This window comes from Budorcas taxicolor, chromosome 5 (assembly GCF_023091745.1).
Source record: "Budorcas taxicolor isolate Tak-1 chromosome 5, Takin1.1, whole genome shotgun sequence".
NCBI lineage: Eukaryota > Metazoa > Chordata > Mammalia > Artiodactyla > Bovidae > Budorcas > Budorcas taxicolor.
This window is the reverse complement of record NC_068914.1, coordinates 153,793,311-153,805,480: the sequence shown is the minus strand read 5'-3', so window position 1 is coordinate 153,805,480 and position 12,170 is coordinate 153,793,311. Positions and strand designations below refer to the sequence as shown.

General features: G+C 45.8%; 1 protein-coding gene across 1 annotated transcript in view; it reads left to right on the top strand.

Moving 5' to 3' along the window:
• The first annotated feature begins 873 nt into the window (after nt 1-873).
• FAM227A (family with sequence similarity 227 member A) overlaps nt 874-12,170 on the top strand; it is a 44,669-nt gene continuing 33,372 nt past the window's right edge. The window contains exons 1-3 of the mRNA XM_052641166.1: nt 874-1,015; nt 3,103-3,185; nt 10,049-10,195. Coding sequence (XP_052497126.1) covers nt 874-1,015; nt 3,103-3,185; nt 10,049-10,195 — 372 coding nt within the window. The remainder of the gene's footprint in view (nt 1,016-3,102; nt 3,186-10,048; nt 10,196-12,170) is intronic.

Sequence of the window (12,170 nt, the reverse complement as noted above, 5' to 3'; positions counted from 1 at the left end):
AGAGGGTGATGGTGGGGATCGGCAGGTAGAAAGCAAAAGTGTATATCCCTTGAAGTTTTCAGTTAGAAACGTGGTACATATATACAGTGGAATATACGACACCCCTAAGATAAAAAATATGGTGGCGCAGTGGTAGAGAATCTACCCGCTAAGGCAGGAAATGCAGGAGACTCAGGTTCGATCCCTGGGTCAGGAAGATCCCCTGGAAAAGGAAATGGTAACCCACTCCAATATTCTTGCCTGGAAAATCCCATGGGCAGAGGAGCCTGGCAGGCCTTAGTCCATGCGGTCACAAAGAGTCAAACGTGACTGAAGCGACTTAGCACGCACACTCCAGGCATCTTGTGTTCAGCCTGAGGTTACAATGCTGCACCTGTTGTGGGCACCTCAGTTCCTGCGCAACTCAAAGGTTATGTGTATCTCTTGAGAAGCATGCACATATGCGTATGTAAAATAGAGAACTAATAATAGGGATCTACTGTGCAGCACAGGGAACTCTGCTTAATACTCTGTAACGACCTATATGAGAAAAGAATCTAAAAAAGAACAGATATAAAACCGATTCACTTTGCCGTACGGCAGAAACTAACACAACATTGTAAATCAACTCTATTCCAATAAAAACAAAAGAAGCAAAGGGAAAAAAAAGAATGGGTTTCTCTAACAAGTCTTTATTCCCCATGTTGTATGCGGCATGTGCCTCGCCATCAGCCCTGCTTGTGAGATGAACATGGTTGAGGTTTCTAAGTTGGTTCTGTGCTTATTTCTGATTTCCAGGAGGCTGGCTGAACAGAGAACAAGACCATAGGGGAGGAATGAGAGGCTCTTAAAAGTGGAAACTTAACTGTTGGTCAGTGTACAAGGAAGCGGACAATGGCTCACTTCAGGAGGTTGCATGTCATCAACTTCACTGCTTTGCCAGTGGTGCCACTGGATGAGCACCTGGGTGTTTCCCTGATTGCGCAGAACGCACTAAAGGATGCCGCGAGGAAGAATCTGAAGGACAATGTGCCCTGTATCCTTCTGTGGTGCCGTCTGCAATGGAGACAACGTGCCTGCACAGAGGTGTGACGTGGGCTCTATCATACGCCACTTACTAACTTGTTTCTTATGTGTTTGTTGATTTTCTTCAATGATTTAAGCCCCACCTATCCTCTGAAAGAATTTGAGGCTGCAAAGGAGTGTTTGACTTGAGTTGGTTTTACTAAGATAGGGCAGAAAGAGCACCAAAGGAAGACATGCTGGAAATATTTGTTGAAAAGATGGGGAAGCAGAGGGGAAAAAATGCTCTGTTCCCCCCACTGTCTCCTTTCCCTTCTACCTTCCAAAGAATTAAACTTAGAGATAGAAACTAAGGTATAGTCCAAGCCTCAGAAGAGTTAGCTGAGTACTCAACTTTTTTTTTTTCTTTTTTAAAAAAAGTTATTTGTTTGTCTGTTTTTGGCTGTGCCATGTGACTTGCAGGATCTTAGTTCCCTGGCTAGGGATTGAAAGCAGGCACACACGGCAGTGAGAATGGGCCAAGTCCTAACCATTGGACTGCTAGGGAATCCCCTTTCTTTCTTTCTCCCCCTTTCTTTCTTTTTAAAACTCCATTTGGGGGACTTCCCTGGTGGTCTAGTGGTTGGGACTTCACCTTTCAGTGCAGGGGGTGTGGTTCGATCCCTGGTCGAGGAGCTAAAATCCCACATGCCTCAGGGCCAAAATCCAAAACAGAACACAGACGCGATATTGCAGCACATTCAATAAAGAATTAAAAAAAAATAACTCCATTTGACCTTTCTAACCTGCCAGCACCTCTACCTGGGCCAGACTTTGCCCCTTCTGGCATCATCCAGACGCTACCAGAATCTTCCTTCTCTGACTCTGGCCTCATTGATCCGGATCTCACTTCTGACCCTGAACCTTGTGTCTCAGGGACTCACAGAATCCCCTCTCTGGGGGGCCATAAAACTTATGCAGCAAATAGAGACCGTCTTAGGTTATAAATAAGTCTGTCCGTTTTCTATAGAGCTCACTTGCTTTCGAGTCATGCTCCTGCCAGCCAAGCTGCGTGTATCTCTCTGCATCACCTCACTTTTCGGGCCTCTCCGGAACCCTTCTCAAGATGAGCACAAATGATCCCATGAGGATCTGCTTCAAGGTCTCACTTTCCTGGGCCTTTTTCTAATGTGCCCTCTCTCTTCTTAATCCCACACTCATCGCAACCTAAGCAATCCATTTCACTCCCTGTGATTTGTCATGTCTCTCCTTGGCATCTTCACTTGTCAAGTGTCCTCCAACTTGTAAGAACACTTGAGGGTAATGGAAGTAACAGTGAGCCTGGCTTTACGTGAAGGCTGTGAGGAGTGACGGATTATGGGGCTTTTACAAAGGATGTATCCTAGACCACTTGAGACTATGACAGAAAGAAATGCAGACGTAGAGAAGGTAATAAGAGGGGCCGTCAAACTGAGCAGAGATTTCAACAGTGATAAACAAGATCGAGATGCCCTTGGACCCAGGCATCCTTCACCTGAAAGTCTCTCTTAAAGGAATAATCCCAAATAAGGAAACAGCTCTCAGTGTGATTGTGTGCATCACAGCGTGATTTATAGTTGCAAAAAATATAAACAGCTTAAATATTCAATACCCAAGGGACAGTTAAGTCTATTAAGATGCATTCTCTAAATGAATTTGTGTACTGCCATTTAAAATATTACAAAGATTAGGAAAATGATCGTAATAATGAGTGGGAGAGAAGTCAGAGTAGTAACTAACACAGGCACACACTGATATTATAATTATGTAAAAAGGTATGTATGTAATAGTGCTAGAAGGAAGTCTCCCCAGATCCTAGTAAGTTGTTAGGTTGGTAGCATAATGGATGATTCTTTTTCTGCTTTTCAAGGTGTCTAGAATATGGTTAATTTTTGTTTACAATTTTTAAAGCAGCTCATTTAAGGCAAGATAAAAGAAGTGTGAATGTTTGCAGAGAAAACAATGGAGTGGGGAAAAGGCACAGGAAGGCAGTGAGCTGCTGTCCCGGCCGGGCTCCCTCAGCCTATTGTGTCAGTGTGTAATCATCACCCAGAAAGTTTCCTTAACAGGCCCACCTCCCAGTGTGCCTGGTTGGCTCCATTCAGCAGGTGAACCAGATGATTGCTGACGCAGATCTGAGTCCCAACCCGCTGGTGCACAGCCTGGTGAGTTTTGAGTGCGAAGGTAAGGCTTCCAGGAAGAAAGGACTCTAGGGACCCCTTTATTAACTTGAAAGCACATTTGCACAAAGAAGTCTTAAAGACATGTTTCTTTAAATTCATAAACTTTTATTTTTGTCTATATAAAAGTCCTATTTTTTTAATATAGGATTTGGCTACAGCAAAATCAATTTGACTCTTCCCTATTCCTTATTTCAGTGGCATTTTCATCACAGTAAACATGTGAATATTTTTGTACGTGTATCTTGGGACTTATTTGTAAGTATTTCTGCCAGATAGAGCCCTGGAAGTGAAATTTAAAATTTTGATGGATACAGTCAAGTTGCCTTTCACAGAGGTTAAGCCACTGTTTACTGAAGCTGGAAGGAGACCACGAGCTTTAGTTCTCCCTTACCCCCTGTCGAGCAGAGCCTAGAACTCAATTGTGAATAAAAGCAAAATACACACACTATTTGGAACAATTGTGTTTAAGTTCAAAGGCACTCTGTCTCTGTATGTATGCTCTGTACATGTGCATGAGGGTTGTATGTAGCTCCAGAGGCTTAGAATAAGACTGTCAGAGTTTGAATTCCTGCTGCTGTACTGTTCTCTCACATTCTGACATTCGGTAAACTATTGAGCCTCTATGAGTCTCAGTGTCTTGTAAAATGATGATAACATTGATACTATATCAACTTCATAGATGTATTATTATATATGCAAGAGTTAGATGAGTTAAGTGAGTAAGTTCAGTTGCTCAGTCGTGTGTGGCTCTTTGTGACCCGATGGACTGCAGCACGCCTGGCTTCCCTGTCCATCACCAATTCCCAGAGTTTACTCAAACTCATGTCCATCGTGTTGGTGATGCCATCCAACCATCTCATCCTCTGTCATCCCCTTCTCCTGCCTTCAATCTTCTCCAGCATCAGAGTCTTTTCCAATGCATCAGGTGGCCAAAGTATTGGAGTTTCAGCTTCAATATCAGTCCTTCCAATGAATATTCAGGACTGATCTCCTTTAGCATGGACTGGCTGGATCTCCTTGCAGTCCAAGGGACTCACAAGAGTCAGTCTTCTTCAACACCAGAGTTCAAAAGCATCAATTCTTCGGCGCTCAGCTTTCTTTATGGTCCGACTCATCTTAATAGATGAGTTAAGACTCTCAAAAACCCTTAGATGATGCCTGGTTCTCAGGAAGGACATTATATATGTGAATGTGTAGGGAAAGAGTCTGGAAGGATACATGCCAAATGGAGTCAGTTCTGGAAAGGGAATGTGATGGAAGATGAGTAAAGTTATTACTCCAAGTATTGTCTGTAATGTTTGGGTATTTTACAACAAGACTATATTTATATGTCAGTTCTGTGGGATTGTTTTGATAATTTTAGAGCCAGGAAAATGAATATTATCCTTCCAGTAGCAGGATCTGGTGACTTTTCAAGGCTGTCCATCATCAGCACAGCTTCTCAGCGTTCTTTACTGCCAGTCAGAGCCAGGACAGGGCTGGCAGGAGCAACTGTGGGTCCTCATGTGACCTGGAGGAAGGGGGGCTTTGTCCTTCCTGCTCCTCTGTCCAGGCAGCCTATCAGACCTGGCAGGTGCTGACTGCCTGCTGCCCCCAGAGTCCTCCCCTGGCGACCCTGCCCAACCTCTGTTGACCGCAGTGTGCCCTGACCTTTATACATCAGCCTTGACCACGGGACTGCTCCTCCCACGTCAGCATCTGAGCCAGACTGGTGTCTCTTGGCTCCACGCTGCCCAACCAGAGGGCATCTGGCACAGCACCAGACACATAAAAGTGTTCAGTAGATGTGTAGTAGGTGAGCCATCTCCTTCTGAGATCAGACGCCCCTGCCTGCTTTACCCCGAGCCATGTCCTGTTTCTGTTCCTTCTCCCACGCCCCGAGTGTGGGTTTCTCCTCCAGTCTCTGGCCGTGAACTTGCCTAGCTCTGCTTTCCAGTCCCCTTCCCTCGGGAGCTTGTACACGCACCATTGCAGCTTCACCATTCACTCCCGCAGTAGGGAGTAGGGCATACCTTCCTCTGCCTATAGGCCACAGCCTCTGAAAAGGCCTTCCTTGTACCCTCCACCCCGAGACCAGTGTAGGTGCCCCTTCAGGGTGCACTCCTGACACCTGTCCCCCACCCTCAATAGCACTGATTACCTTGGTCACCTCACAGTCACTGGCTTCTCCCCGCTAGTCTCTGAGCCCTCAGAGGACAGAGAGGGGCTTTGATGCATCTTCAACACTGGCCCAGTGTCTGACTTTTAGTAGATGCTCAGGAAATATTTGTGGAATGAAGGATATGTTTGCAAATTTGAGCTTCTCACCTGTATTTCAGTCTCAGATTCCTAGTTACCTAGAGCAGTGATACCTAAACCTAACTGATCATCAGACTCCCCTGGGAGCTTTTTGAAAAACTAAAAGTGAAAAGAGCCAGGTGCAGACCTGTGTGCCGTGTATCTCTCATCTGAATCAGTACAGAATACCTCTAGAAAACCTCTAGACAGCTATGCAAGAAACTAGGAATCTTGAGTGAGCAGTAGAAAGGAGACTTCTTACTGTGTTTGATTTTGTACCATGTAAAATATTTATGGTTTTAAAAATTTAAATAGAGAACAAGTCAGAGCCACAATAAATAAACAGTTCAAAACCCAATAAGGAATGATATTTATTCTAATAAGGAATCAGTTCGGTTCGGTCGCTTAGTTGTGTCCAGCTCTTTACGACCCCATGGACTGCAGCACGCCAGGCTTCCCGGTACATCACCAACTCCCGGAGCCTGCTCAAACTCATGTCCATCGAGTCAGTGATGCCATCCAACCATCTCATCCTCTGTCGTCCCCTTCTCCTGCCTTCAATCTTTCCCAGCATCACGGTCTTTTCTAATGAGTCAGTTCTCATCAGGTGGCCATAGTATTGGAGCTTCATCTTCAGCATCAGTCCTTCCGGTGAATTTTCAGGACTGAATAAACATCTCTAATAAATCCGTATATCTGAATAATTCCCTAGCAAGGCTGGTCACCAGGCAGGTTTGGGAGCTGCTTCCTAGGGAACAGCCCTACCTGTAGGTCCTTCTGTCATCTCAAATGCAAACTCAGGTCTCATCATTTTTTGCCCTAAAACTTACTTTTCCTCCAGGATTCGAAGTTCCTTTCTGTTCTTTCTCTGTGGAAATCTTGTGCATCCTTCTGGGCCCTGCCAGTGTCAGCTACGGTGACATCCTGGTGGGTGGCAGAGGCATGGCTGTATTGTCACGTTGACACTCACCCATCCGATTCATTCATCCATCGTGCCTTCTCTGATGCACGTGATTGGGGCAACAGTGTTGGTGCAAAGACTTATCAGTGTGACCCTTCCCCGGCAGGCCCACACACCTGCACACGTTCCAGTACCTTTAGCTCATCTCGCAGGCCAGAGCTGCCAGTTCAGGAGGAAGGTAGCGGGAGGCTGGAGGAGCATTTCACGGTTTATCAAGCTAAGGAAAGCTGCCTCCTCCCTTATCCCTAACACTCTACCGACCTTTTCTGGCCAGTCCTCTCTGCTCCAGCCCATACCGATCCCACTCATTTGAATCCTAAATGTTTAAGTCTTAATTGTCCCCTGTATGTTGATTTGGTTCTCTGAATAGACTGAAAATTCCTTGAGGACAAAGACACAGAATCATACTTAGTTAACTTCTTTATCCCAGCTTAGTGCTGGGCTGGTTGACAGTCAGTGCACTTTGCTGGCTCACTGACGTTCGTTTTTGTTTCCTCCCTTTTATCAGGGCTGGGGGAGTGGGGAGGAGGAATCAGAGATCAAGAGAAATCTCTTGAGAGGTCAGGGTATGGTGATGATTAATAATAATAATAATAGTTACTCTTTATTAAGCAGCTCCTATCAGAAAGCCTACAGAGTGCTAGTGTTTTAAAACGCATCAGATTCTTTATAGTTAGTAGTATCTCAGCCTTATAAGAGCACTGGGAGGTAGGTGTTATTATCCCCCTGTACAGAGGTTAAACAGCAGCTTGTCGCCCGTGGAGCCATGACTGGAAGCCTGCTCCAGATCCTGTGTTCCTCGGGAGTGTGGTCAGGAGGAGGGCAGCGTGGGAGAAGGTGGGGTGGGGGACATAGTGGTGGTGACCCTCAGGGGGATGAGGTCTGTGACACACGTGGGCACCAAGGCCCTACCACCTAGCAGGGAGACAGCAAGGCTCTGCCACAAACTTTGCTCCAGGCCTTTTGTGCACCGGCAGGAGAAATGGCCTAGTTCCTGACCCCTGCCCTCCCCTCAGATTTGCACTAAAACCCCTTTTCTTTTTTGGTTTTTGAAGGCAATTGAGAAATATGAGATGGAGAAGAAGGCTTTAAAAAGAGAGCGAAGTCGCGGCGGCTTGGCAGACAGAGGCAAAACTCCTTTCCTGTAGACTTGATGGTGTTTTTGTGGGGTTTGGATTTTTTTTAGTGTCTGAAATGTAATTGAGTAGGAATCCAGAGTTTCAGGTGAGAGTATCTCTGGCCTCTTCTGAGAGAGCCTTTAATCTCACTTCTTGGCATCAGGCAAGGAAGGAGGGACAATGCTATTTCAAGATGACCTGCTGGCGGACACCTTGCACCAGGTGTTTTCATACGGATCCCCTTGTTAAAGCTTCCTAAGACCCCCTACCTGTGAGGCAGCTGCCTTCGAACGTGTTTTATACTTGAGAGAAGGCAAGGGAACCACTTTCCGAGAACCATAAGGCTTGTCCACTGCAGGTCTTAGATTCGCCCCAGACTGACTTCGAAACCCATGTTTTATCTGCTCATCCTGACTGCTTCTCTGAGCTCAAAAGCAGTCTGATCAAATAAGGAGAGGAATCTTAGCAAGTCAGCAACCCAGGCAAACTAATAGTGCATATGCCATCTGGCTGCTCAGGATGAATGAAAAATCACAGGTATGATTACCACACAGCTGTGGGCAGACCCCGTGGTTACTCACATCCTATTTCTCTTCTTTCATTTTCCTGCAGAAAAGAGCGAAGGAAAATCACAGTATATTTGCAAGGGCTCAGAATTCAGGAATGTCAAATCTTTCATTATCAAAAGGGTAAGGGATCTCTTGCTGGATCGGTTTCTGCTGGGCCTGAACTACATTTTATTCCCAGGGAAAGGCCCCTTGGCACCTGGATGGTAATTATGTAGGAAAATGGCAGAGTACCTGTTTTAGAAAATCTTAACCAATTTTAACGTCCGATTCAATGGACATGAACTTGGGCAAACTCTAGGAGATGGTGAGGGACAGGGAGGCCTGGCATGCTGCAGTCCATGGGATCACACAGAGAGTCACATACAACTTGGTGATTGAACAACACCAATGTATTTTAATACCTTTAGAATTTCTCATAACACCTCAAAAAGGTAGAATCAAGAGGATTCCAGAAGTCAGTTGTCCGTTTATTTTTAGAACTTAGAAGCTGTTTATCCTTAGAAACAATGAGTTCAGCCTCAGTTCACACAGAGCCACCATGCCGCAGAGCTCCCAGGGGTTTTGTGGGTCACTGCAGACACCCCAGGGAGCTGACAGTCAGGAGCAGTCAGAGGACCCGTCCAGCGCCATGCAGCTTGCTGGTGACAGAGCCCCCCTGCCTCTCACTCAGAGAGGGTCTTGCCCTCTCAGCAGCCTCTCCAGTACCACTCTGGCCGCATCTCATAGCTGCGCCAGTTAAGATCCTCCTAAGTGCTGTTGCTTCAGTTGTGTCCAACTCTCTGCGACCCCAGTGAGCCTGTAGCCTGCCAGGCTCCTCCGTCCTTGGGATTTCCCAGGCAAGAACACTGTAATCAGTTGTCTTTTCCTCCTTCAGGGGATCTTCCAGACCCAAGGATCAAACCTGTCTCTTGACTCCTGCACTGGCAGGCCGGTTCTCTACCACTAGCGCCCTCTGGGAGGCAAGATCCTCCTAAGCTCCCTCTTTAAACTACCCAGCTCATGTGTATTCAAGCCTTTAAATGCTAGAGAATATGTTACCCTTTTTCACCTTATAGCGTGGAAAATTCCCACACAGCATAGAGTCCGATGGTTGTGGGTCTACATCGAAACTGTCATACGACCCGTGATGGTGGCCGAGCAGGTCTAAATGTCCTGTCCAGAGCGGCACAGCCAGTACCTGGGGGAGCTGACATCTGACGCGGAGTCAGTGCAGTTGGTCACTCAGTTCTCCATTGCCAAGGCCATCGCCCATTTACAGAGGAACTCAGTCCCTCAGGACGTTTCCAGGAGGAGCCTTTGGGTCATGGTTATTGATCTCCTCTTCCTACTTTTCTGTATTTTTACATTTTTGTAGTCATATTTTTATCCTAAAATCCATTTAATGATATATGTTAAGAACCGTAGAGCTGGGGTGGTCATATCCTTTGACCCTAATAGTGCCATTTTGAGAAATTCATGCCCATTTTGAGAAATTGATGCCAAGTAAACAATGTCAAAGAGGTGAACCATGTGGTCCCAGTTAGTAATAATACTAATTTGAACTCATCTGTGAGTAGTTAATTAAATTGTAGCACATCTTGACAAGATATACTATATATGATAAATTTGAAGTCAGTGAGACAATGTGAAAAATCTAAGGGGATAAAGCAAGACATAAAAGTGTGTATGCATATATGTATCGTTAAATGATTGAAGTAACACATACGTATTTGTATACATGTGCTCAAAGCCTGAAAGGAAAATAGAAATAATGTAAACATCTGTTGGATAAGAACTGCTGGCATCATGCACGTACTCTCATTCTCTTCAACATTCTCAAAGATTGTTAATATTATCTCCATGATAAAAAGGAGAAGATATTGTGTTGTTTTAAACTGTCAAAATGAGGGACCCCATTTCATATTCTGTTTTTGTCTTTAGAAAACAGCAGATAAAAATCTCCTGGCAGAGCTGTACCAGTACCCATCCTTTGACGACTCTAAGCCAAACAATCTTCCAAATGGGGTGGACTTCTGTGACTTGGTGGGCAACGTGATCCTGGCTGAGAAAAACCCCCTTAGCGGCAAGGTAAGAAGAGAGAGCCCTCTGGAGCGCCCGCCTGCACAGGACACACCGCTGTCCCAGTCTTACACCCCAGGGAATTGAGTCAGGCAGGGAAGTTGGCTGAGGGCCACACAGTTTGCAAGTGACTGAGCTGAGATTAGACCGCTGGCGAAACCGGCGTCCTTTTTCCCAGTGCTCTGGGCTCCTAACCGTGCTGATCGCTTGACCTGTTAGTGTAGCGTTTTGAGGTCGCGCCCTTGTGATACGTGTTAATGATGCATGTGTTCGTCCTGTTGTCAGTCACTAGGTTGTATATGTGTAACCTTAATTTTTTTCTTAATTAGACAGTAGTTAGAATATTTACTTGCCCCACGGTTACCCCTTGGGGTGAGTCACCAGCTTGGAGAGCTGGGTTCCTTAGAAAGGAGAAAAGTAAAAGTGAAAGTCACTCAGTCGTGTCCAACTCTGCAACCCCACGGACTCTAAAGTCCATGGAATTCTCCAGGCCAGAATACCGGAGTGGGTAGCCATTCCCTTCTCCAGGGGATCTTCCCAACCCAGGGATTGAACCCAGGTCTCCTGCATTGCAGGCAGATTCTTTCTCAGCTGAGCCACAGGGAAGGAGGAAAGGGAGTATTCTAAGGCCCAGAAGAGCTTGTGTGTATGTTAGACAATGCTGGCCCCTCAGGAGCTGGGAAATAGTTGTGAGCAGGGATTGAGAGGGGAGGAGGCCCAGAAAGTTGTCTCAGCCATCTTCCAGCTGTGCCTCAATGCCCCTCACAACTGCACAGCCCCAGGGTCCCCAAAACAGCTGCGACCATTGACCCCTCAAGCTCCTAACTAGCTCCCCCCGCATTCCTGGCACCCAGCTTTTCAGTCTCTTCCGTCTGTACTTCTCACTGCTTCAAACCACACCCGCATCTCGCTCTGTCCCGCCCCCCTCTCCTCCTATCCTTTCTCTGCCTTCTCCTCCTCTTCATGATTTTCTCCCTGCTGCCCTCTTTCAGGCTGTGTCTCTACCTCTCTTCCATCTTGCAAGCTGACTTCCTAAGAGCAATGATCTGTTTAGGCCAGTCACTGCCTAGTATGACAGTGGTGTCTGCTGGGTTTCCAGCGCCAGGCTCCAGCATGGACTGTGGTCACTAAGAGGATGGCTGCCTTTCACCGGGTGCTGGTGCCCAGGGCAGGCAGTGGGCACCCTGGGATCAGGTCCTGGACCCCCTGCCTTCTTTAGCAGAGAGGTGAAGGAGCAGCGGGCACTCAAAGCATCGTAAAAAAGATGTTCACTACATGGTTTTTGTGATAACAAGGACCTGGAAGGCAGTACATCTTGGAGATTAAGTAGCTGTCTGTGCTCTCATTTATTCTTCTGTAAATAGCAATACAGTAGCCTCTACCTTGAAGTATTATTGTAAAATTAAATAATGTACATAAGCACACAACACAGCACTTAGGCATAACTTCTCAAAAAATGATCATTTTTATTATCAATGTTACTGGAAAAGTTTAATGATAGAACATCAGTACAGTCATTTTTGGTTTATATATCATGGACTACTTTGCCACTCTAATGAGTATTTATAAAGAGTGTATTTTAACATACTGTGCTATGACATTAAATGACGTTAAATGAAAAACATCAGTATGTGAAACTCTCGGTACAATGTTGTTACGTCAGCACACAGGAATATCTGGGGTGAAACCATTCAGAGATATCACCAGCATTCTCTGAGTGATAAGATGATAGTTTTTTTCTTTCTTTATTGCAATATAGTTGATTTACAATGTTGTGTTAGTTTCAGGTATACAAGAGTGTAGTTTTTTCTTCTTCCTTTTTCTAAAATTTAAAAGAGGAAGAAAAACATGGAAAATGGATGGTGTGTTTCATGGATCCACTGTTTCTATGCCACCTCCTCCCCATCCTGTACCCTTGACAGGCCCACTGACCCTCTCTGGAACCTGAGCTCTCGTTCCACGTGCTGTGTGGGTGCCCCCAGGA